General features: G+C 50.2%; 1 protein-coding gene across 4 annotated transcripts; it reads left to right on the forward strand.

Moving 5' to 3' along the window:
• The first annotated feature begins 2,385 nt into the window (after positions 1 to 2,385).
• On the forward strand, positions 2,386 to 25,657 carry Itgax (integrin subunit alpha X). Of its 4 annotated transcripts, XM_038329183.1 has the most exons (31): positions 2,426 to 2,524; positions 2,785 to 2,936; positions 3,041 to 3,146; positions 3,590 to 3,693; positions 3,960 to 4,030; positions 4,183 to 4,300; positions 5,656 to 5,786; positions 5,933 to 6,078; positions 6,308 to 6,461; positions 7,686 to 7,836; positions 8,024 to 8,097; positions 8,231 to 8,360; positions 8,447 to 8,589; positions 8,743 to 8,883; positions 8,971 to 9,180; positions 13,315 to 13,445; positions 13,564 to 13,721; positions 13,844 to 13,998; positions 14,609 to 14,740; positions 15,558 to 15,631; positions 15,862 to 16,027; positions 18,924 to 19,040; positions 19,119 to 19,198; positions 19,274 to 19,357; positions 22,283 to 22,361; positions 22,444 to 22,548; positions 22,662 to 22,745; positions 22,936 to 23,049; positions 23,190 to 23,291; positions 23,548 to 23,658; positions 24,646 to 25,657. In XM_038329183.1, the coding sequence occupies exons 3-31, from the start codon at positions 3,097 to 3,099 to the stop codon at positions 24,742 to 24,744; spliced, it is 3,414 nt and encodes a 1,137-aa protein (XP_038185111.1). In that variant the 5' UTR covers positions 2,426 to 2,524; positions 2,785 to 2,936; positions 3,041 to 3,096; the 3' UTR covers positions 24,745 to 25,657. The 4 variants fall into 4 exon arrangements, 3 of the variants coding, with proteins under 3 accessions (XP_038185108.1, XP_038185112.1, XP_038185111.1); XM_038329180.1 differs by lacking the exon at positions 2,785 to 2,936 and having other exon boundaries at positions 2,386 to 2,524; XM_038329184.1 differs by lacking the exon at positions 2,785 to 2,936 and having other exon boundaries at positions 2,424 to 2,547.

Here is a 25,657-nt window from a genome sequence, read left to right on the forward strand (position 1 = left end):
GCTGTTTTGTCTTGTTGACCATGTCCTTTGCTTTACAGAAGCTTTTCAGTTTCAGGAGGTCCTGTTTATTAATTGTTGCTCTCAGTGTCTGTGCTACTGGAGTTATATTAAGGAAGTGGTCTCCTGTGCCAATGCGTTCAAGTGTACTTCCCACTTTCTCTTCTATGAGGTTCAATGTGGTTGGTTTTATGTTGAGGTCTTTGATCCATTTGGACTTGAGCTTTGGGCGTGGTGATAGATATGGATCTATTTTCATTCTTCTACATGTTGATACCAAGTTATGCCAGCACCATTTATTGAATTTGCTTTCTTTTTTCCATTTTATACTTTTTTGCTTCTTTGTCAAAAGTCAGGTGTTTGTAGATGTGTGAATTATATCTGCATCTTCTATTCAATTCCATTGGTCTTCCTATCTGTTTTATGCTAACACCAGGCTGTTTTCAGTACTGTAGCTCTGTAGTAGAGTTTGAAGTCAGGGATGGTGATGCCTCCAGAAGTTCCTTTATTATACAAGATTGTTTTGGCTATCCTGGATTTTTTGCTTTTCCTTATGAGGTTGAGTGTTGTCCCTTTGAGGTCTGTGAAGAATTTTGCAAACACGGTTCTTAGAAAGGTGAATGTGAATATCTCATTCCTTATTGTCTTCCCTAGTACTTCCTTCTGCCTGCAGGACTTGTGACCTGCTCACTCTCCATCCTTTCCCAACAGCCCCGGCCTCATCTCTTGCCAATCCTCTCACTCTGCTGTGTTAACTCCTTATAGGGAACCAGAGAAATAAGCCCCACAGTGGGAATTCACTTCACAAACTCAGGAAAAATAAGGGAAAACCCTTTAATAAGAATAGCTTGCTGGGTGGTGGCAGCACATGCCTGTAATCCTAGTACTTGGGAGGCAGAGGCAGGTGGATCTCTGTGATTTCAAGGCCAGCCTGGTCTATAAGGCTAGTTCTAGGCAGCTAGAGTGACTACACAGAGAAATTCTATCTTAAACTCCCCCCCAAAAAAAGAAAAAGGGAAAGAAAAAAAGGAAAGAAGGAAAAGAGAGAGAGAAAGAGAAAGAGAGAGAGAGAGAGAGAGAGAGAGAGAGAGAGAGAGAGAGAAAGAGAGAGAGAGAGAAAATCTTGTATCCAGTTTTGACTGGTACCCAAAGAGAAACTGGCCCCGCATGAAAGCTATTTGAGGCTTATGTAGATCTTGAGCTATAACATCTCACAAATTATATCATCTGAATATCTCTTTGAAGTCCCAGCTCTGAGGTACATTCTGAGCAATTAAACATGTTTTACAGAAACTCAGCCATTTTAGACAAAACAGAGACACCGTCAATATTATCTCTAAAGCATGTCAGAACGGGGAGATTTATACTGTAATGGTACAGTCACATGTGTGGTCACAAATGTCACAGTTACCTTAACACCTCAGTTTTCTGCCAACTGCCACTTGTGATCCAAGGTCATCCTGTTGGCCTGGCACAGCTAACCTTCTCCTGGTAGGGAAATGGAACCAGAACTTAACATCGGCTGTGAGGCAGTGCTGTTTCCCTTTATCTGAATGTCTGACAGAGTCTGACCCTTGATGTGAGAAAGAGCCAGTGACCAGCTGTGGCCAGGACTGGCCTACCCGATGACACTCTTAGTGGCCATAGCTGACTGTCACTTCTGAAATGCAGTTTTCAGTATTCTCTTGACCTTTTGGTATTTTCTCTTGACCTTTTGGTGTTTTTTCTTGACCTTTTGGTATTCTCTTGACCTTGGCTGCCTTTAAGACTCAACCCAAGGGCTGCCTCCCCCAGGAAGCCTTCTGGGTTCTCAGCCCGAGTAAGCCTTCCAGTGGTCTCCACTCTTTCTTCCCTTATAGTGTGCTCTTTACTGTTAACGTATCTGCTTCTCCTCTGATCTCTAGGCTCTTTTCTTGTCTAGTTAGCAAAGGACTCAAATTTAACCCCCTTGATTATGCTTGTTGAGTAGATTACTAATCCACTGAATGAATGAATGAATGAATGAATGAACGAATGAAAGTCAGTCTGTGTTTCTCACATGGGTCACAAGCTTCGTTCTTAGCCCAGTCTTCCCTGCCAGAGGTGGAGGACTCCTATTAGGCTCCTTCAGTACTGGCATCTTCTTCCCTTTCTTGACTCATACTTGAAGGTCAAGGGTCAAGGGTAAAGTTCTGCTGGGACAGATGGGAGCTGAGAGGGATGAGGTAAGCAGGGGACTTGCACCTATCCAGGTAAAAACTGGGAGGAGCAGAAAAATGTGCCAAGTCATTTCTAACTAGAACAAGTCTTCCATGGAAGTGTGTGGGCTGCCCTAGTCCCCTCTCCGCCCATCTTATCTTGAGGTTCTAGTCTTCCCCTCTGAGTCATACTGACAACTTCCCTCTTGGCCTCTAGCCTCCTGACCACCTTTCTTCTCATCTGCTTCCTTGGTGACTTGGTAGCTGTCTCTGAGTTGCTAGTCTCCCAGAGCCCCACTTCTGTTCTCCAGTCATGAGCCGTCCTTGGAGAGCCCTTCTGCTGCTGACCGGTGAGCCTGGACCTGGAGGAGAGGTACTGGGTACTTGGTCTTAGCGAGTCAGGTCCCTGAACTGTAGGATGTGCTTGAAAGAACACGGTTTGGTAAGGAGAGAGACATTTGGGGGAGACAGAGATATAGGGCTGGGGATCTGGAGTTTGGGGAACGAGAGAATGTTGATGAGCTAGTTGGCCTTGACAACCCACAGATTTCTGAAGCAGGCAGAGCAAGCACATCTCATGGTGTACCCATGATACCCCATTGGTTTCCAGGTTTTTCTGGATTCTCCCTCATCAAAACCCCAGACCCGAAGAGTGTCTTTAAACTTTGAGGCTCACTCTGTGAAAATAGAACTGAAACTTCGCAGTGGAAAGTGACCCCTCAGCTGAGCGAAGGAGAGAAGAGTCCAGGGCCAGGCTCTTGGGTAGTGAGACGAGGGGGTCAGGAGCCTGGGAGATGCAGCCGAGTGGGGCAGGATGGCGGTCAAATGGGTGGAGACCCTCTCTGAAGCTTCTCACGCTTCCGCAGCATTTGCTTCGTCTCTTGGCTTCAACCTGGACACTGAGCAGCTGACACGCTTCCACATGGACGGCGCTGGGTTCGGACACAGTGTGGTTCAGTATGATGACACCTGGTGAGGCCTGGGTGGGGGCTGCGCAGTCCTGGCCCTCCTCAGCCCCACACGCCAGCGGTACCACCTGCATGCCTTCCCTTTGTGGCATGTGGCAATTTTCTTCATGATAAGAGTGTTTTCCTGAAAACAGGCCTTTTGAGTAACTTCAGATAACATTTCCTGAGTGCTCACTAGGTGAGAGGCATTGTGACCTGCAGGTCCCAGGGCCTGTTCACTTAGACTTCATAGTAGACTTACAAGGAATTGTGTGTCTGACTTATATTTATGAAATATCTAGATGTCAGAAGTGAAGGGCTCCCATCAGGAGAGAACAAAGCAAACCAAAATCTACCTGCCCAGGACTTGCCTTGTTATGAACCTCCATTATCCCAGAGGGGTGAAGACCCTCTACAGTGGCTCCAGTGTTGATGGTCCTAACTGCAGGGCGCTGTGTCTCCCCACAGGGTGGTGGTTGGTGCTCCGAAGGAAATGAGAGCCACTAACCAAATGGGTGGCCTCTACAAATGTGGCTATCATGTGGGCAAGTGTGAGCCTGTCCACCTCCAGGGTGAGTCATAACTCTACCTCAGACCCAGTGCTGAGCTCTGATGCTGAGGGCTTTGGTAGGGCCCAAGAGTCCCACCTGTCAGCTGCAGCTCTGTCCATAAACGCAGCCGTAGACACGCTCCTGGGCCTACCCGTCATGCCTCCACGCTGCCTCAGCTCCCTTACGATGTGGATATCTGCCTCCCCTGTGGGGCCTCGCTGTTTCCCAGGTGGAGGTATAACGGCTTCTGTCCTCAAGGGTGACTGTGCACATGTCTGTTTCCTCAGTGCCCCTAGAGGCTGTGAACATGTCACTGGGCCTATCTCTCATTGCTGCCCCTAACCCTTCCAAGCTGTTGGTGAGTGCCCTCAGTCTCGCAGGAGGATCTGGAGGGGTCGAATAGGGACTTGGGGCTGCTGGGCCGGGAGTGTTATGGTTGCTGGAGGTGCTGGGATAGGAGAACAGACCAGCACAGAACAAGTCCCATTCATCAGCCCCCTCTGCCCCAAGGCTTGTGGTCCTACTGTGCACCACACATGCAAAGAGAATATATACCTGACGGGGCTCTGCTTTCTGCTGGCTTCCTCATCTCTCCTGCAGTACCAAAGGTTTCCGGCTGCCCAGCAGGGTAAGTATTCAGGACCCCCAGCTCTTCTGGGGAACCCACACACATCCATCTGGGAATTCAGGGGGCCAGATTCTTTCTCCAGTAAGGAAGAGAGTATCTGGACAAATACATTGTCGGATGGTGCAGCAGCTCTGGGCACAGCTGGACAGATGCTGCTGGCACTGATACCTGTTCTGTTATTGTCTAGGCACTTGGGTTTTTGCATCTGTCAGATGGGTCTTTGAAAGTAACACGAGATGAGACCCACGGCCAGCCTTTTGGCACATTGCCTGATCTGATATGGCACCAATGATATTAGCTGATGCTGCTCTCAGGATAAAAGTGCAGGGTATTCATTTTCCAGTGACGGCTTGGTGAATGGTCTGAGACTGGCTGATGGAGGTGTGGTCTGAGTAGTGTGTATGCGTTCTCTCTCTCTCTCTCTCTCTCTCTCTCTCTCTCTCTCTCTCTCTCTCTCTCTCTCTCGTGTGTGTGTGTGTGTGTGTGTGTGTGTGTGTGCTGGCTTCTCTGGTGCCAATGGAGATGGAAGCTGAGGTGGAGGAGTGAGCTTCTCCAACCCAGCGGGCCTACTGAAGCTGTCCCCTGGTCCCATAGTCGCTCTGAGGCCCAAGGGGAAATGGATGGGCACCCCTTACAGAAAGCCCTGTGTTTTGACTCCTCCCACAAGACCTGTCAGAAACTTAGCTAGTCTCTAGGAACGCATTTGGTTAGTAGCCCGTTTCTTCTTGGATGCGTCCATCACCACTCTGTGCAGCGACAAAGGCCACTGCGGTTAAGAGCTTCGACACACCCGCCGCTCCAGAGGGGACTCTACTCCCTCGGGCTGGAAAAGCTTCTTCTGAATAAAAGTTCTGATATTCCCCGGGAGGGGAACCCACGCTGAAACAGAACAAGACTGGGATAGTGTGTGGCTCTTGCCAGGGGCGACATTAAAACAAAGGTGGTAGTTCAGCACTAACCAGAAAAGACAGTACCGGCACAGCCTAGGGCCCTTTCCTTGCTGGATGCTGTGGTATCCAGGCCTCAGGAGAGGCACTCAATGTTTTCTATGGAGGGAGAAGGCTCTCAGTTTTTTTGTTATTGAGGCAGGAGATGCTTGCATCTTTTTGTATCTACTGGACTTGAGGTCGATCAGTCACAGCTGTAGCCTCGTTATAAGACTCAAAGGCCTTGACTGAGTCAGAGGCCTAAGGAAGCTTTGCTCTCTGATACAGAGAGGGCCCGCGAGTGGGGTTGGCTATGACTGTCCGACTGAGGGAGGTGGAGGTGGGTGGAGGGCATTGGGAGAAGGAGCTCCTGCAGCCAGGAGACCGTGTGAGTGTCTCTTGGAGGATCAGAGCAACACCCTTTCTTAGAGTGTCCACGGCAAGACCAGGACATCGTGTTCTTGATTGATGGCTCGGGTAGCATCTCCTCCAGCAATTTTAAAATAATGCTGCAATTCGTGGAAACTGTGATGAGCCAATTCCACCGACCCCACACACAGGTGTGTCTCTGGGAGCACAGGCCTGGGCTTGGGCCTGCGGGGCTTGCTGAGAAGGCTCGCTGGGCGGGTTTGAGGAGTCCTGGGAAGCTGTCTTAACCTTCAGTCCTGCACGTGTGTGCACGCGCGTGTGTTTTTTCCCCCCTCAGTTCTCCCTGATGCAGTTCTCCGATAGATTCTTCACACATTTTACTTTCAAGGACTTCGTCTCCACCTCAAACCCTCTAATCCTGTTGAACTCTGTAAGGCAGCTGAAAGGGTATACATACACAGCCTCGGCTATCAAGAGGGTCATGTGAGTCCAGCCTTCCCATGCAGCCTTCCCCAGAGCATCCAGAACTCTCTTTGGGCCTCATCTGCCCATCTAAGAAAGAAACAGGAAGATCCTGTTGGTCCTCTTGTCACTTGGGGGTTTCTGAGAGGGAGTGGGGACTCTCACAGGAAAGGCCACAGCCTCATTTTTGAGAAGCCATCAGCAGCCAGCGTAGTTTGTTCATAGACCTCTGGACTCTCTTTCTTCACAGAACAGAACTGTTCACTGCCCAAAATGGGGCTCGGAAAGATGCCACCAGGGTCCTCATTGTCATTACTGATGGGAAGAAAGAAGGTGACCACTTGAGATATGTTGATGTCATCCCCCAGGCAGAGGCTGAGGGCATCATCCGTTATGCAATTGGGGTAGGATACAAAGATGGTCACCCACTACTTGCTTCCTCCTGTCACTTCCTCTTCAAGCAACTTCCTCTAAAGGGAAGAACCCGGTTTTCTCATGTATGCAGACTGGGGACCTATGACCCCATCGAAACTTTGCTTCCACTCCCCAGTGCTGTTTGAGCCTCATTTCAGAAGACTCTCCAAGGCTGACTGAGGTGTTCCTGGTGGACGGCATCACATAACAGTGCCTTAGCCACTTGCCTCATTGTGGGAAAGCATCCAGCAGAAACACTTAAGGGAGAAATAAGTTTTATCTCATTTTTCGTTCCTTGAACGTTTCACACATGTATGCAAGGACATGTGACCACACACATGTGACCACACACATCTTCATTCCTCTTTTTCCTCCCCGGTGTCACACACACGTGACCACACACATGTGACTACACACATGTGACCACACACATGTGACTACACACATCTTCATTTCTCTTTCTCCTCCCCTGTGTCACACACACGTGACCGCACACACGTGACCACACACATGTGACCACACACGTGACCACACACATGTGACCACACACATGTGACCACACACACATCTTCATTCCTCTTTCTCCTCCCCTGGGTCACTAGTCCCTCCCTTTCCTAACTTTGTGGGTTTTTAAAAAATAACCCACTACATCCAATTTAATGCTGCTCATATGTGCACGGCTGTGGGGTCATCTGGAAAGCCTACTAGTAACCACACCCTCAAAGAAGGATGACCCCTCCCTGCCAGCTATGAAGTCCCAAAGGCTCTGTGGGATGGGGCATGGACGCTATCTTTCCCATCTCTGTGGGACTTTGGGCTGGCTTGATCTTATGCATGTCTTGTGAAAGTAATCAGAGCGGGTCTAAGATCACGGATGCAGCAGTCATGTGGTGTCCTGAAGCCAGCACTTCACAGCACCCCCCAACCCTGATTCACAGTTTCATAAGGGCTCCATCCATGATGGAGGAGAAGGAGGGGTAGACTCCATGGTGATGGGAGTTTGAGGCCACAGCTCTTCACAGTGTGGAGGACCAGAAAAGAGGCAAGAGAGGGTGGGGTGGTTGTAGGATACCACCCTAGAGCTCACCCTGAAGCTCACCCCAGTGACCTACTTCTGCCAGCCAAGTCCCACCTCACAAGCTGTTCAAAATGCGAACCCATAAAGGAGTTTCCAGACTTCTGATTCTCTCTGGGTTGGTCTTTTCTGGGGACAGGTAGGAAGGGCCTTTTCCTATGCACATACCAGGCAAGAATTAGAGAACATTGCGTCAAGGCCTTCCCAAGAACACATTTTCCACGTGGAAAACTTTGACGCTTTGAAGGACATTCAGAACCAGCTGAAGGAGAAGATCTTTGCCATTGAGGGTGAGTCAGCAACAAAGCTGCTTGCTTCAGGAATCCTCAAACACAGAGATTTTCCTGGCTGAGTCTAGACCCTCGTGAGCTAGGCACTAATCCTTGCTTGAGGATTTGGATCTTAGACTCTCCTAATAAGCCTCCCCGAGCCTGGGAAATGTCTTTTTCCCTGAGCCAAGCATCATGCCTCCCCCAGGTACAGAGACAGCAAGCAGCAGTTCTTTTGAATTGGAGATGTCCCAGGAGGGCTTCAGTGCTGTGATTACACCCGTGAGTTGAGCTTTTTCAGGCTGGTGATGGAGGATGCTGGAAAGGAGGGCAAAGGGGAGCCAGGGGAAGTCTTTCTTCGGATTAGACGGACATCCTGCTCCAGCCTCCTCAGCCCTGGGAACTTTCCTCCCAGGATGGACCAGTTTTGGGAGCTGTGGGAAGCTTCAGCTGGTCTGGAGGTGCCTTCCTATACTCCCGAAATATGAGACCCACCTTCATCAGCATGCCTCAGGAGAACGTGGACATGCGGGACGCTTACCTGGGTAGGAAGAGGCTGTGGGAGGAGGAGGGGCGGGACGAGCTGCCTGAAGACAGGAGAAGCCTTGGTGCTGAGGTCTGGGCCCCTCAGGTTACTCCACCGCACTGGCCTTTCGGAAGGGGGTCTACAGCCTGGTCCTTGGGGCCCCTCGCCACCAGCACACGGGGAAGGTTGTCATCTTTACCCAGGAATCCAGGCAATGGAGGCCCAAGTCTGAAGTCAGCGGGACACAGGTTGGTAGAAGAAGAAGTCAGAGTGTGGCCAGGGTGGGGAAGGAGGAGATGAAGGGGCTTTGGAGCCCACAGGGGAAGCTGTGGTACTGGGACAGGGGCAGGGCCTTGCCCAGATGGAGCATCTATAAGATGACTTCAGGCTTGGCCTACCAGATCGGCTCCTACTTTGGGGCCTCCCTCTGCTCTGTGGACATGGACGGAGATGGCAGCACTGACCTGGTCCTGATTGGGGCCCCCCATTACTATGAGCAGACCCGAGGGGGACAGGTGTCTGTGTGCCCCGTGCCCGGCGGGGTAAGTGGTGAAGGGTCCTGGCTGGTGGTTTGTGGGTGTGGGTGGAGGGCTGCCCAGATCGGGTCTGATGCTGGCTTTGCTCTGCAGAGGAGCAGGTGGCAGTGTGAGGCCACTCTCCATGGGGAGCAGGGCCATCCTTGGGGCCGCTTTGGAGCGGCTTTGACAGTGCTAGGGGACGTTAACGGGGACCGTGTGACTGATGTGGCTATTGGAGCACCTGGAGAGGAAGAGAACATGGGGGCCGTGTACATATTTCATGGAGCCTCAAAACTGGACGTCAACCCCTCGCCCAGCCAGGTGAGGCCCAATCACTGTCTCCCGAGACTACAAGAGCTTCCTCTTTGTCTCTTCTCTGTCACAAAGATCCTCTTCTGTAACTTCATTTCTTGGCTTAAGCACTGAGCATTTTGCAGCAGGTCAAAACCAAGCAGCGGAGACATAAAAAGGCAAGCAACTGCCTTCCCCGCCTTGTCTTGAGACTCAGTACTTGAGTAGTTTCCAAACCATACCTGGTAGTCACCGATGCTAGGTACACGGCACGGTGGAAAACCTCTTTCATAGAGGTGACTTGGTAAGTGTGAGGTTCAGTGTAAGTTAGGGGGAGTCTGGCCTTTGGGCTCAGCACTCAGTCTCTCAGTGGCTTCCACCCTGCCCCCTTGCCCCGCCCCTGCCCCCCCTCCTCGCCAGCTTTAGGTCCTCTAGCTTCCTTACTCTGCTAGTTTTCTCATCCCTCCGTCCTTTTGAACGCTGCTTAATTTTATTTCATTCCTGCAATCGGTGATCCTTCCAGACGCCCAGCCGGGAAGAAGTCCTCCACACAGTAGAGCAGGGTTTCCTGGGAAGGGACGGCTGCTTGTCTGGGCAAATGTCAAAGCCGACAAACAGGCAGACATCTCGGCAGACCTTTCTCCCAAGTTTAACCAAGGCCAGCAAACACAGGGCAAGTTGAGAACCCGGCATCCTCATTCACGAGGTAGTGACCTCACCACCTCGAAGTATGACCTCATGGTCGTCTGCACGGAATCACAGGGCCACCAATCATCAGGGTGTGGTGCGTGCAGCGCCCACAGGCATGGCTCAGTGAGTCTGAAGATGCTATGGCTATTTTGAAACAATGTGTTAATTTCTCAGAAGATCAGTTGTAGAGTTGTCATGTGACCAGACGATTCTAGCCCAAGAGGATGGAACACACGCCCTCACAAAGCTACATAGAATGCTGCTTGAAGCATTACTCAGGATTCATAGCCCAAAGGTGGAAACAATCCATATGACCGTCTACCTTTAGCAGATAAACCAAACGTTTACCCGTGCGATGGCTTATTACGCCACTATGAGCTGGTACAGGCTCCGTGAAAGAACTCTGGAATCCTGTGATAAGTGAAAGAAACCAGTTAAAAGAAACGATATGTTGTATGGTTGCATTCACACGCAGTGTCTCTAGCAGGCAAATCCGCAGAGACAGCAAGTAGATTTACCCGTTGCCTAGGATTGGGTGTAAGTGGAGCAGGCACGGGGTGGCTGTTAACAGGTGTCCCACCTCTTGTTGGGGTGATAAGCGTTCAAAAATTAATCGTGGAAGCGGCCTCACAACTCTGAAGGTACGGGAGTCTCAGAGCTGTGAGGCGAACTCTATGGTGCACGAATATTTTTAAAAGGCCTTGGTGCCGTCCTCCAGGAAAGCGCAGGGAGAGCCCTGTGGTTCTGCTGGCATCTGTGTAACACTTGAGACTGAATTCAGAAGTACTCAGAGATTAGTAAAACCTCTGTGTGTTTCTGTTCCTCCTCCTCCCCTCTCCTACCCTCCTTCCTCCCCCTTCCTGGCTGCCATTTTGTGAGCCTCTCTTCTCTTCCACACTTTCCCTCCTTAATGAGCCAAAATAAGCCCTTTCCCCTCTTAGTGGTTTAGTCAGGGATTCGTCACCGTGACAGGAAAAGGGGCCAAGCCCTGTCTGTGTCCACCTGTAGGACGGTGCCCACGGTAGGATGGACTGGCACACCTGTGCCCACATAGCACTCGGACTACTGCCTGGTACATTAGCGTGTCGTGTCAGTGTAAGCTGCTGTCGTTTTAACTGTTAGCGTTGTTTAACAACTGAAGGAGATCTGAGGAAGGCGTGTGACTGGGGGAGAATCCCCGAAAGTGCACCCAGTTCACACCAGTGCGCAGCTTCTCTTCCCCGGCATGGCTTATAGGCGCCACTGGGGTTCACCCATGGCCTTTCTGGTTCACTGACTGCAGTGATTCTTTTCTCATTCACTGGACTGGAAAGGGTTTACATTGTCCTCCACAGGCTCAGACAGCAAACCCGAGACTTCCTGAATGGGAGGACCCTGGAGTCGTTTACCACACCCATCCTACCGGGGTCCCTTAGTAACTGGCATTTTTTGCTTTTCAATTTTATGTTTATTACCAACATCTTTGGTCTCCACAGTGTCAGAGACTAAACCACAGGTTTCCTGATGGATTAGGTATTTTAAGAAGAATAGTGGAAATAAAAGAGAACAAAGCCCTAGGGAAGGTGGTGCCCCTGAGGGGAGAATCGGGGGAGTGGGGTTAGCTGCAGCCACTCCCCCACCCCAGCTTTGTGCCTCTTTGTCCTTTGAAAAGACAGCAAGAACGGTGATGGGCTCAGGCTGGATGGAGTCAACTTCTTGTTTTGTTTGTGAAGTGGGACTGAGGCGTAGATGGGTCCTGAAATCCTTTCTATTTCATTTCTGTAGTGCATGGAGGTGGCGCACACACACGTGTGTGTGTGTGTGTAGGTGTGTGTGTGTAGGTGTATGTGTGTATGTGTGTGTAGGTGTGTGTGTGTTTAGGTGTGTGTAGGTGTGTGTGTGTGTAGGTGTGTGTGTAGGTGTGTGTGTATGTGTGTGTGTAGGTGTGTGTGTAGGTGTGTGTGTGTAGGTGTGTGTGTAGGTATGTGTGTGTGTGTGTGTGTGTAGGTGTGTGTGTGGGCCCATGCATGTGAATGCGGAAGCCAGAGGAGGACTTTTGATGTCTTTATTATTCTTCACCTTCTCACTTGAGACAGGGTCTCTCGCTGAACCCGAAGCTTGAAGTTTCAGCTAGTCTGGCTAGCCAACTAACTCCCACAGTCTCCCTGTCTCTGCTCCTTAGTACTGGGGTTGTAACTACGATGGGCTTTTCCCTGAGTGCTAAGAATTTGAGCTCAACTCCTCACGCTTGAACAGCAAACACTCTTACCCACTGAGTCACCTCCCAGCTCCTGAGACCCGATTTATCCTTGTCATTCATTATAATAATGTTGACTGCTGACTGCACCCCATGTATGGTTCTAATAACCATAGTGCCTGCGAAAATATAAATATAATCCGTAGGCACAAATCCTACCATATTCTCTCTGTGTGTGAAAGACACAAATAAGGGAACCAAGGCACAGGAAGATTGAGTCCTGGCTCGTGTGAGAGTCGATGGGAAGCAGGGATTAGTTAAATGAATGTAACTCAGGTCACCAGGACAACCTGCCAGTCTCGGAACCCTTAGGACTCCGGCCGCCATTTCCCAGCTGCCCCTCTTCCTTTCAGACTCCGTTTAAATGATCTCTTTTCACTGCTTGCCCTTCCTCCTTTCACATTCTTACCTCGCTCTTTCTCATGTTGCCTTAACTTTTCTGCATGTGGGTGTTTTGCCTTCATAACAGATGGGGGGAGCGTATGTAAGAAGGAGAGATATGCACGGCAAGACAGGACGCCAGGGAGAGCGCAGAAGGCTAGCTTTGCTTTGACGCAGCTCACTGCGTAGCCCAGACTGGCCTTCAACCAGAGATGCCTCTGTCTGTCCCTTCCAAGTGCTGGGACTGCGGCCGTGTGTCCTCATGCTTAGTCAAGGGAGAAGTCTTGTTCCTTTACAACAGCTCTAGGAACTAGATGATTTGCATAAGCCCTACTTTCTCTCTTGGACTGTTTCTTAGTTACGGTTTCTCTTGCTGTGATAACACACCGTGACCAAAAGCAGCCAGGGGAAGAGAGCGTTTGTTCATTCAGCTTCATTTCGCAGTTCATCATGGAGGGAAGTCAGGGCAGGAGCCTGGACGCAGGAGCTGCTGCAGGGGCCACGGAGGAGTGCTGCTCACCGACTTGCTCTCCACGACTTGCTCAGCCTGCTCAGGATCACCAGTCCAGGGATAGCAATGCACACATTGTTCTGACCCTCCAGTCAAGCACTATAGACTGGCCTACAGGCCAATCGCATGGGGGCATTTTCTCTAAATCTCCTTTTTCCTACATGACTTTAGCTTGTGTCAGTTTGGCATAAAAACTGGGTAGCACAGAGGGCAAGGCCACCCTTAACGCAGTTCCACTAGGCTCCTTGGAGAGGCTGGGCAAAGCCTGTCACACAGTTAGGAAACACGCTGCAGCTAAACCATCGTATCCCTTCATGGAGTCTGACTCACCTTCTTTTCTGGACAGAGGATTTCAGGATCCCGGCTCTTCCCCCGGCTCCAATATTTTGGGCAGTCACTGAGTGGCGGTCAGGACCTCACCCGGGATGGACTGGTGGACCTGGCCGTGGGATCCAAGGGGAACGTGCTACTGCTCAGGTGGGCACAGCTTTCCTCAGGCACTCCCTCCCATCCTAGACTAGGAGCTTCCTTCCTGACTAGAGGTTGAGGTCCCAGCGGCCAAGAGCCTCTTCTCAGCTCGGTGTTCTGCCCACAGGACCAGACCGATTCTTCGAATGTCACCGACTGTGAGATTCTCACCTTCGGAGATTGCCAGGTCTGTGTTTGAGTGTCAGGAGCAGGTGGCCTCTGTTCAGACCCTGGCTGATGCCACAGTCTGCCTTCATATTTATGATAGCTCCAAGACCCAACTAGGTGAGTTTCTTCCCTTTGACCCCCCTGACCTTTGGAAGCCTTCTATCTGATGACTTGCCCCTCCCCTACATGAGCAATTTCTGGCCTTCTCCATCTTTTTTGTGTTCCACATTCCCTTGCAGGTGACCTCAAAAGCTCTGTCACCTTTGACCTGGCCCTAGACCCTGGCCGCCTGAGTCCGCGTGCCATCTTCGAGGAAACAAAGACTCAGGCTCTGTCCCGAGTTCGAATCCTTGGTCTGAGCAAGTACTGTGAGACTGTGAAGTTGCTTCTGCCGGTGAGCCGACTGTAGACAGGTTGTGTGCTAATTGCTGTGGGTGGAGGCCTGCTGGGGACTGGAAGGAGGTTCAGCAGAGACAGAACACACATGTTCCGAATTTCCGCCCAGGATCTGGCCTGCAGGTGATAGCTAATACCTGTTAGCTAAGGAAGCGGCTGAATGACTATCGCCAGTTGCAGCTGCCAGAGGCCACCCAGCTGGATTTAGGGAAGAGAACAGGGTTGCCTAGGAGAGCTGTGTGGCCTCCAGATTGACTCAAGCAGGCTTTTATTGAGTACATACAGAGAGCTGACCCCTGAGACACACCCACAGAAGGGGACAAAGCAGTCATTGCCCATAGGGAGTTCCCTAGTGATGATGGGGAACCTTCAAACAAACCATTTCTAGATAGTGAATGTCAGGTCGGGATAAATGCTACACAGAGAGAAAACTAGAGAAGAGAACAGAGCAGTCTCAGGAGGAGCTATTGGATACAGTGGGAGATCTGTATGGGGGGTGGAGCTAATTGACCATAGATGGGATTGCTCTAACCCCCTTCCACATGCAGAGATGGGGTGCAGCCAGTAACTATGCAGGGGACTTTCTTTCAAACTACCCTCTTCTCTAGGCCTGTGTGGAGGACTCGGTGACCCCTATCACCTTGCGCCTCAACTTCTCTCTTGTTGGCCTGCCCATCCCTTCTCACCAACACCTTCTACCCATGCTGGCTGTGGATGAGCAAACATACTTCACGGCCTCTGTGAGTCAGTCATTTATGGTGTTGGGACTCAAGGGGGACACCAAGGCTGTCATTTTGGGTAAGATATTTATTAGAAGGAGCTATTGACAGCATGGACAGGTATGGACGTGGTGGAGGCTCTGAGGAGAGTTCATGAACATAAGGCAGAGTGGGGAGCTTTTTTATTAAAATATTATTTGTTTTTATTTTATATGCATTAGTGTTTTGCCTTCATGTATGTCTGTGTGAGGGTCTTGGATCCCCTTGAACTGGAACAGATGGTTGTGAGCTGCCATGTGGGAGCTGGGAATTGAACCCAGGTCCTCTGGAAGAACAATCAGTGATCTTAACCACTGAACCATCTCTTCAGCTCCATGGGGGCCCCATTTTATTGGTTTCAGAGGATGGCAAGGTTTCATGCTGTGTGGTTGATGAGTAGTTCACATCACAGGCCTGTGGCCAGGCTGTGCCTGATTCCTAGGCAGTGCGAGAAGGACGTCTGGGAACCTGCATTATGGGCAAAGATATGAGCAGCTGCAAGGCTGTGAGGGAAGTGGGAGGAGGGGCAGTCTAGCTGAGGTGTAGCCACTGTATTGGCAGTGATGGCTTGGAGTTTGGCAACCTGAATCTGGAAGCTTCTTTGGGGGAAGTTAGAATGGTGCCTGCCATTTTCCTGGAGCCTGGGATCTGTTAGGGAGCTAGAGAGTTGCAGAGAGGTTTTTGGTGGGGAGCTTGCCATCCCCATTCGCTCTGGCTATTTGCCAGAGGCTGGTGCATGTGGGCATGGCTTGAGCTTCCTGTCACCCCAGACCTAATTTCTATGTCCCCCTTTCCTCAGCTTCCCTTTGAGAAGAACTGTGGAGCTGACCACATCTGCCAGGACGACCTTGGAATCATCGTTGGCTTCCCAGAGTGAGCTTTCACCGGCTACATCTTCCCCAGAGCCCCGCCTCCCTCAGAGCCCCGCCTCCCTCAGAGCCCCGCCTCCCTCCCAGGATCGGGCACTCACACTCTCATGGGGGGGAGGGGGGACAGAACTGGGGCATCTCCTGTCTATCTTTCACCTGCTACCCCACGTTTCATCCCCAAACCATTTCTAGCCTCAGTCAGAGAATCCTCTCCTCTTCCCTCCCAACACGCAGCTTGAAGACCCTGGTGGTGGGAAGTGACCTGGAGCTGAATGCAAATGTGACGGTCTCTAACGATGGGGAAGATTCCTACGGAACCACGGTTGCTCTGCTCTACCCGGTGGGTCTGTCCTTTAGACGAGTTGCAGAAGGCCAAATACTCCTTCGGGGGAAGGAAGAGGTGAGTGGGTTCGGTAGTACAGGCCCCTGTATTAGGTTCAAAGCTCAGACTGGTGGCTCTTGCTTAGCAGTCTTTGGTGAGCCAGGAGATCTTCGCTGGTCCTGATTGGACGGTGGGGTGGTACTAGGTGGGTTTTGTACTTCTGGCACCATATTTTGAAGGGCCAGTGGGATGGCTCAGCAGGTAAGAACACACTTGCCGGCAAGCCTAGTGACCCAGAGCCCACATGGAGGAAGAGACACCTGTGTAACACAGATTCCGACTGGTATTAGTAATAAAAGTTTGAGTCAGCCATTAGGGGTGAATGCTGAAAATCAGAGAAGCAGGGTGGCCAGTCACTGGAGAGTTCTTACCTCTACCAATGCTCAGATCAAAGGGCCATCCTGTCCTTAGACCACACCTCAGACTGCTTCAGACTACACTGTTCCTCAGACTGCTGGCTCAGACCGTTCCTCACCTCAGACTGCATCTGAGCTCCTGTCCCCTCCCGCCTTATATTCCTCTCTCCGCCCAGCCATATCACTCCTGTCTCCACCTCCCTAGTGCTGGGATCACCTTTATGTGAGCTCTGTTTTAGACTGAATTAAGTTGTGTAGCCCAGGGTGACCTTGAACTAACAGAGCTTGGTCCCCCTCTGTCTCCCGAGTCCTGGGATTAAAGGTGTGAACCACCACTGCCTGGCTTCTAGGGGATTAGCTGCACTCTGATCTTCAGGCAAGCTTTATTTGTTAAAAACAAACAAAATATCACTATATACCTGAAAGATATCATGAACTCCTGCCCCTGATTTCCTAACACTACTTTCTGGGCTCAGAACCCAGGCGATCTGTCCTCTGTTTATCTTTGGCCTGTGTGCATGTACTATTTGTTTGTTTTCCTGAGACAGAGTCTTGCTGGCCCGAAACTCGCTATGTAGCTCAGATTGGTCTTGAGTTCATAATCCTTCTGTTTCAGCCTTCAAAGTGCTAGGAATATAGGCACACACCACCAAACTTAGAAAGTACTCAAAAATATTATAAAATAAAAAGCTTAATGTATTGGCTACTCTGGCTTAGGGCTTGCCAGAAGTTTTCCTGTGAAGGCTAGACGGGAAATGCTTCAGCTACGTGGACTATATTGTTTCTGTCCTGCCTCTCAGCTCTACCTTTTCCAACAGTAGCAGATGCTGACATGAATCTACAGAAGTGTGCACAATACAACTTCGTTTACACGAATCTACAGAAGTGTGCACAATACAACTTCATTTACACAAATCTGCAGAAGTGTGCATAACACAACTTTGTTTACAAAAATAGGTGGCAGGTCACTCTGTTCTAGAAGACAGAATCAGAACCATAAAGAGTTGTGAAGAAACACTTTTTTTGTTTGTTTGCTTTGGTTTTTGAGACACGGTTTATCTGTATATCCCTGGCTGTCCCAGAAGACCAGGCTGGCCTCAAACTTGCAGAGATCTGCCTGTCTCTTGAATGCTGGGATTAAAGGCAGACACCACCAGCTCCCAGTGAAACATATTTTTCAAAATAGTTATTGTTAAAGCAATTTTAAACTTTTACTAAAGTAGTCAGAGTTAAACAAAACATCCTCACAGCGCCGTCGACAAGCATCAACAGTGATCAACATGTTGACCCGTTTGCTCCATCTGTTTCTCCCTCTCTCAGTGCCAGCGTCTCATTTAGCCCAAGCTAGCTTCAGATTCAAGCAGCCAAGGCTTGCCTTGAACTCCTGATCCTCCTGCCTTAACTCTTCCATGGCTGGGAGCACAGGTGTACACCACCACACCTGGCCTTGCCTTTATTTGCTGAAATATTTTCACACAAGGTTGGACATTGGGCCATGGCTTTCTCTTCATTTGGCTCTGAAGTTCTGAGCAGCAGCGGTGTCTCATGTGACCCCAAAGTTGTCATGTTACCCAAGGAAATGAGCGAGTCTTGGTCTTTAGAGCATTCCTCTAATTCCCCCCCCCCCACCGATATTTTGTTTACACCTGGTTTATTGGAACGAGACTTTAAACTGGGCTCATACATTTGCTTTGTATGTGTGCTCTATCTCCTGACCTAGCATCCCTCTGCGGGAGCACATTTTAATTACTTATAAAAAAAAGTGAGCCAGGAAAAGCAATTCCCAGAGAGTGAGCAGTGACAGTGGCCCTAGAGCAGCCCAGTGTGGGGTGTGGATCTTTGATGGATAGTTATTTAACAAGTAAACAATTTAAAATCAAACTGGCTAAGAGGCAACCCGGGAAAATGGAGTATGACTGCTACAATGGGAAGGCTTTGCTACTTCTGTTGTGCATGGTTTGTTTGGTCTTGTGGTTTTATCAAGAAAACAACCTTCTTGGTTTTGAGTAGACATTAAAATATATTGGGATAAAATAATATGATGTGTAGGAAGTACTTTAAATTATTAAGAAAAGAAGAGGTGGAGAATAATCTACAGAGGAGGGGAGAGAAGCATAAGAAGACGTTGTAACTTGTACTGAGTGACGGGAAAGTAGAGGTTGATAATCCCCTCTTTCTATCTTGAGTGTGTTTGAAACTATCCACAATAAAAGGCCTTTTGAAGTAACAAGAAACTGGGTGTGCTGTTCATACCTGTAATCCTAACACTTGGAGTCTGAGGCAGGAGGATCACCATGGGTTTGAGGCTAGATTGGGCCTTCTAGTGAGTTCTAGAACAATATGGGCCACAGAACAATAACAGCAAGAACAAAGAACCCAACAAGAGGTGAAGGGTTGGGGCGCTAGGGACTGGAGATTTCTGCATTCTAGGAAGTCTGACCAGATGTCCAGCCTCAAGCCCTAAGATTTCCAGGGAACAGTGTGCTTGAATCCCAGCGTCTCTCTGGAACACTAACAAACACCATCTCCTGTATGCTTTTGGCCTTGTCTTTATCTAGAACCAAAGGCGGCAGCGTTCCCTACACCTCACCTGTGACAGCACCCCGAGCAGGAGCCAGGGCTTCTGGAGGACCAGTTGCAGCATCCGCCACATCATTTTCCAAGGAGGTGCACAGGTCAGCCTGGCTTCCGCCTAGCCCATCCTTTGTTCCATCCTCCTCACTCTTCTGTGACCCCTCCCTTTTCTTCCTCAGATGACTTTCTTGGTAACTTTTGATGTCTCTCCCAAAGCTGTGCTGGGGGACCAGCTGTTTCTAACAGCCAGAGTGAGCAGGTAAGCTGGCTAGTCCCAGGGGGGGTGTCTTTCTAATTCTGATCCTTACACTGCATACTCTTCCTCTGTCCCCAGTGAGAACGATACACCTGAGACCAATAAAACCACCTTCCAGCTGAAGCTCCCAGTAAAGTATGCTGTGTACACCGTGATCAGCAGGTACACTCTCTAGGACCCCAGAATGGTTCTTCTTTACTTGGAAGTAGGGTTTGCAAGTCACCACCCTCATCCGGGATGTTTCAGGCTTTATTGAGATGATTTTGGTAGCTGCACATATTCAATGGGTGTTCGTTATGACCATAATTGTGAAATCGCTATCATTACAGCCTATATTTAATGCAGGTTACAAGTTACAGGTTTCAAAAGGCTTTGAAAATTCACAAGATTGTCTTGGGTCCTCTGGGGTATATGAAATACACCCTTGTCTCCGAGGTTCTTAGAGCCTATGTGGAGATCAAGGTTGCTGTACCCAAGTCAAAATCTCACCGAGCGCTGTTCTTCAGTTCTGGGTAACATGGCATGTCAATCCGCTTTTCATTGCCACAAGAATCTGAAGCCACCTGCAAATGGAAAAGGCTGATTTGGGCTCATGGTTGGGAGGTTTTAGTCCACGGCTCATTGGCCTGATGTTTTGGGTCTGTGGTGACGTAGCGTACCATGATGGACGTCCTCATGCCATGGCAGGGAGGCAGCAGAGAAGACAGAGGAAGGAGTTGTGGTGTTACAGCCTCTGTTGGGGCACCCCACACTGACCTAGGAACTTCCCAGTAGGTCCCTCCTTCCTGACTGTGCTGCTCAGGGCGCTAAGCCCAAATTTAGGGAACGGAGAGAACGGGTTTCAATATGAAACCGTAGCTGTGGGTTACTAAACTGGTAGTGAAAGAGAGCTCATCTGAACACTGGGGGTCTACGGCACTGGGCTTGACCAGGGTGATTCTCAAAGGGCTGTTGGCATTTGTGCAAGGCTGTTATTTTTCATAAGAAACAGACATAGCCCATAGGGCAGATGTTCCACAGGAGTCGCATATCAGATATTTACATCATGATTCATAACAGTAGAAGAATTACAGTTCTGAAGTAGCAAAAAAATAATTTTGTGGTTGGGGGTCACCACAACATGGGGAACTAGAGGCTCATAGCATTCAGGTTGAGAACCATTGCTGCAAGGCTTTTTGACCCTTCTCCTTCCCAACTTTTGTAGAAAATAGGAACGAAAGATACGCCTGCTGAGGATGGGTGTCAGGGAGACAGGTAGGGCCTTAGCTGGGACTAAGAAGGATGGGAGGAGGTATTGAGACTTGGGGATAGAAAATGTTCAGCAGATGCCTTCTTAGTGTTTGCTCTGCGCCAGGCACAGCGTGGCTCCTTTCAGTGAATTCAGCTGACAGAAACAAACATCGCTGAGCTCCTATGTGTGATTAATCCTGCTCTTATGGACTCACCTAACCGGAGGGTTTCTTCTCGTGCAGCACTGCACACTTTCATTGCCCTGAATGTCAGGGGTTCTCCAGGAAGAGAGATGCATGCTCTAAGAGTATATATACCCAGGGGTTCTCATGTCACTTTGCAGGGAACCACAGACAGGGCATAGCACCTGCAGACTTAGGTGGTCCTACAGATAGGGCATAGCACCTGCAGACTTAGGTGGTCCTACAGATGGGGCATAGCACCTGCAGACTTAGGTGGTCCTACAGATAGGGCATAGCACCTGCAGACTTAGGTGGTCCTACAGATGGGGCATAGCACCTGCAGACTTAGGTGGTCCTACAGATAGGGCATAGCACCTGCAGACTTAGGTGGTCCTACAGATAGGGCACAGCACCTGCAGACTTAGGTGGTCCTACAGATAGGGCACAGCACCTGCAGACTTAGGTGGTCCTACAGATAGGGCACAGCACCTGCAGACTTAGGTGGTCCTATAGGTCCATCACAGGTCCCAGTCTCCAGGGCAATCTAGAACATTTGGAAGGAGTCCTCTGAGTACAGGAAAGTGAAGCTTAGGAGGGCTGCCATTGGGTGAGGGCAGGGGAGCTGTCGAAGGTAGAGCGGGTGCTTCCAGGTCACCACTGGAGAGAGAATTCAGACCTGAGACAGTAAGGAGTTGGGAGGAGGAGTTACTACAGAGCAAAAGCACACATTTGAGAGGGAGCACAAGCTTCTCATGAAAGAGTGGTGTTGCTCAGGATTCCGGAGAGCTTGTCTGATTGGCCGACTGCAGTAGAGAAAATCCTCCTGATAGGGTTTACCCATCTTTTTTGTCCTTACATGGGGCTGTCCTCAGATGCATGATGCTAGTCTTGCCGGCTAATGGTTATGATCCCTTCAGTAGCCCTGTTGGTTCTAGTTGGCTTGGGCTGGTCTTGTTACTGTTTGAGCAGACACAGGTTCTGTGCTGTAGTGCGGCTCTGCCGTTATATCAGACGCAGCTAACCATGCAGGCTTTTCCTCTTCTCCTCTGTGCCTTGTTAGCTTGCCTCAAGAGGAGTGGTGGGCTAGAATTTGGGGTCTAGAGGCAAAGGTCAGGTCTCTGAGGAATAGAGTGGTAAGGGACAGAGGTAGAATCAGCAGGGATGTGAGGGACCTTGTGGTCCCTGCACTCCCAGGCTTGAACCCAAGTAGGTCTCATGAAGTTTTGTTACATTGAGACCTGCAGAAGAGCCTGGCATTGGCCCTTCAAAGAAACAGAAAAGGGGGCGGGGCTAGGAGTCAAGAATGGGTGGGGCACATGGTCAACACAATTTGCTGTATCCCACATGTCCACAAAGGAATGAAATGAAGGCCGAGGCGTAGAAATGGGGCAGGCAGTGGCCCCTGCTCTCCCAACGAGTCAGTGCTGTGGATCTTAAGTCTGTTCACTACACCTCAACCTATTCTTTCTCCAGCCATCTCTTTTGGGTAGCTCCTGCATGCTTCCTTATACCCACCCTGAAACCCGTCCTGCCCCCTAAACCTTCTCTTATTCCAACCCTGCCACATACCTCGTTCTACGCCATCCAAAGGCCCACCCAGCTACTTGTATTCTCATGCCAGTGCCAGGCCCTCCTCAGGAGGCCAGGCGGGACTTCATGACTCTTCTTTCCCCAGTCACGACCAGTCTACCAAGTATCTCAACTTCTCGGCCTCAGAAAAGGAGAAGAGCGGCGTAGTCGAACACAGATACCAGGCAAGTGTGGGGACTTAGGAGCCGGGGAGCTGGGGAGCAGAGGACCTGGGCACAGACTCTACCCGCAGTGCCTTCTGTGCAGGTGAATAATCTGGGGCAGAGGGATGTGCCAGTCAGCATCAACTTTTGGGTGCCTGTAGCACTGAAGGGAGAAGCTGTGTGGACAGTGATGGCCCCCCAGCTCCAGGTACTTAAAACCAGCCCCGGCTGCTCAGCGAAGGCCCTGGACTTCTATCCCCTAATGTCACTCACGGGTCCCTGATGCTGCAGCTAAAGCACCATCCTCTGTTTGCCTTCTAGAACCTTCCCACCCAGTGCCATCAGAACAGAATGGTGCCAACACAATCTGACTTCCTGGCCCACATGCAGAGGAACCCTGTGCTGGTGAGGAGGACCGGGAGGTTTCAACATGTCATACCAGGGGACTCGAGCTCACTTTGCAAATGCCAAATGATACCGGCTGAACAGCCAGCTGTATTTAGAAGGGGCTGTTCTGTCAAGTCACACAGCTTAGTGCTGTCTCCTACTCTCAGACTTAGTTTCCTCCAGTCTGATACTATTTCTCTGGCCCCAGGACTGCTCCATTGCTGACTGCCTGCAGTTCCGCTGTGACATCCCCTCCTTGGGCATCCAGGACGAGCTTGACTTCATTCTGAAGGGCAACCTCAGCTTCGGCTGGGTCAGCCAGGTGCGTGGCCAGGAGCAGAGGTCCTCCCCCAGTCCATGCGTGCCTGATGGCTCTGGAGCACCCTTGGGTCAGGGTGGTTCTTGAACCCTGAGCTCCTCCCAGGTCCAACTCCCAGCTCTGCCCCACCCTCTCCTTTGCAGACATTGCAGAAAAAGGTGGTGGTCCTGAGTGTGGCTGAGATCACATTCGACACATCTGTGTATTCCCAGCTGCCAGGACAGGAGGCGTTTCTGAGAGCCCAGGTAGTGGCTGTGTGGCAGGCGGTGGCCAGGCTGGCGAGAGGGCTCCTAATGCTCAGTCTGCAGTGCTGGCTGGGGGCCTTGCCAGCCTGGAGGGAGGACGAGTGGGGGCCTTAGGCACTCAGTGCACAAGAGCTTCTGTATTGCACCCCTTGGAACAGAGCCTGGGACAGGAGGAGGGGGAGTTAGAGGCTAGGATCCCGGGGGCAGGTGAGGCAGCATGAGACATGATGTTTCCCACTGGGTCCACCTCCACCAGACGAAGACAGTGCTGGAGATGTATGAGGTTCACAACCCCGTCCCTCTCATCGTGGGCAGCTCTGTGGGTGGTCTGCTGCTGCTGGCTCTCATCACAGGCGCGCTGTACAAGGTGAGGGGCTTGTCCTTCTTACGGCAAGATTCGATCATGCTCCTCCTGTAGGGTAGGCAGGAGCTCATGCTGGAGTCTGAGCACATCATCACCTGTACACATCACATGACAAACCTTCCCACCCAGTTATCCCTCGTTTGTGCCTCCCCGTCCGAAAGCCACTCTCATCTCTCTCCTTTCCTTTCCTACTCTTCTCTGCTTCTCTCTCTGTTTCCTTTTCCAGAAGAATAGAACTGAAACGCAGACATGGACTTGAATGTTGACACTAGCACCAGGGCTGGGCTGGGCCTTGGTCTTTTTCATTGTAAGGGCAATTGAAGCCACATAATTCTGTCTGTGTCTAAATGATGCAATATGTTCCAGGTTATTTGAAAGTCGTAGGGCTCCAGAGATGGTTACCCTTCCTGTCCTTTAGCCATTTATTTCCTCTCTTTTTTACATTTGTTTGCATGCACTCATTCATGCATGCGTGTGTGTATGTATGTGTGTATATGTACATGCACTCATGCATGCATATGTGTGTATGTATGTGTGTGTAAATGTACATGCACTCATGCTTGCATGTGTGTGTGTATGTGTGTGCATATATACATGCACTCATGCTTGCGTGCGTGTGTGTGTGTATGTGTGTGTAGGTGCACATGAGTTTGTGGGTACACACGCATATGTGCATATGTGCGTGTGAAGGCTACCAGTAGATGCTGAGTACCTGTCTCTGTTACTCTCTACCTTACACATTGAAGCAGAGCTTCTTTCTCACTGGAACACAGAGATCACTTCAGCTAGTCTAGCTAGCCATCTTGCTCCAGGGATCCCATCTCCATCTACTAGAGTTCTGGGCTTGCAGGCAGGGCACCATGCCCATGTGTCGTTAGTGTGGGCTCTGGGGATCCGAACTCCAGTTCTCACATTTGTCAGCAAGTGTTTTACACACTGAGCCCCTTAGCGCCTCTCATCCTTCTTCCATTTTCCTCTTCCTTCCTACAGGCTGGCTTCTTCAAACGTCAGTACAAGGAAATGATGGCGGAAGCGAATGGACAGACTGTCTCAGGAAACGAGACCTCAGACCCTCAGGATGCCCAGTGAGAACTTGCTTCCTTGTCTTCTTTGACCCTGCCCTCCTGAGAGGCTTCCCAGATCTTGTACTCTCCCCTAGGTCAGCCTCAAGGACAAAGAAACATTCTGCAGGAGTGCTGGGGCCAGGCCAACTTTGCTCTTTGTGTCTTGTTTGGGAAGGGACACTTGTCTGGTCAAAACTTTACCTGGAAACTCTGAGGACGCAGTCTCTGCTATGGCCCAGAGAACCCGACTAGGAATTCATGCTAGAAATACAGTGCCCGCTTTGCTCACTGATCACTAATGAGCTTTATAGGTTGAAGAGTGGAAGTAGTCACCCGCTCTTGTCTGTTTCCAGTTCTTCCCATCTATGTTCAGGATGGTAGAATTGAGTTCTGATTTTAGGAGGGGAACTTCAGAAAGCCTGAGATACTCTGCTTTCAAGCCATCCTCATTTCTAGTAAAATATTGTTGGCATCAGCTTGTAGCTTTTCTCTGAGACTCTTAATCGAGCTTTCTCTGAATTGGCCAGGAAACATCTGTACAATGTAATCAGTGGAGCTGGCTTCTAGTGCCAGCGTTGTTAGCTGGGAAGAACAGTGTCCTTTTCTCTCGGGAGGGACCTTGCTCCTGTACAGCGCCAGGTCAAAAGAGGCCCATGTCCCTTTGCTGTGTGACTTCTTCTGGGAAGACATAAGCAAACATCTGTCTACCTAGGATAGAGCACTGACAAAAGACCAAAGACATTATTCCACCCAACCTTGCTTTGCGAACATGCGGCATCTTCAGCAGTAGGAACTTTCCATTGAGTTCTAAGATGCAGTCAACAGCAGGGCCACCATGGGGCTCCTGGGAATGCCTTTCCCCACAAACGCAGTGTGCCTTCATTCAAACTCCTTACCCGCTGTCTTACCGTTCCTTCAGACTCTTCCCTGAGTCTAAA

This window comes from Arvicola amphibius, chromosome 1 (assembly GCF_903992535.2).
Source record: "Arvicola amphibius chromosome 1, mArvAmp1.2, whole genome shotgun sequence".
NCBI classification, from domain to species: domain Eukaryota; kingdom Metazoa; phylum Chordata; class Mammalia; order Rodentia; family Cricetidae; genus Arvicola; species Arvicola amphibius.

Coding starts and splice junctions, on each gene's coding strand:
- Itgax (XM_038329180.1), top strand. CDS start 2,488: ATGAGCCGTCCTTGGAGAGCCCTTCTGCTGCTGACCG. Junction 6,462..7,685: donor TCATCCGTTATGCAATTGGG/GTAGGATACAAA, acceptor TTCTGGGGACAG/GTAGGAAGGGCCTTTTCCTA. Junction 13,446..13,563: donor GGGAACGTGCTACTGCTCAG/GTGGGCACAGCT, acceptor TTCTGCCCACAG/GACCAGACCGATTCTTCGAA.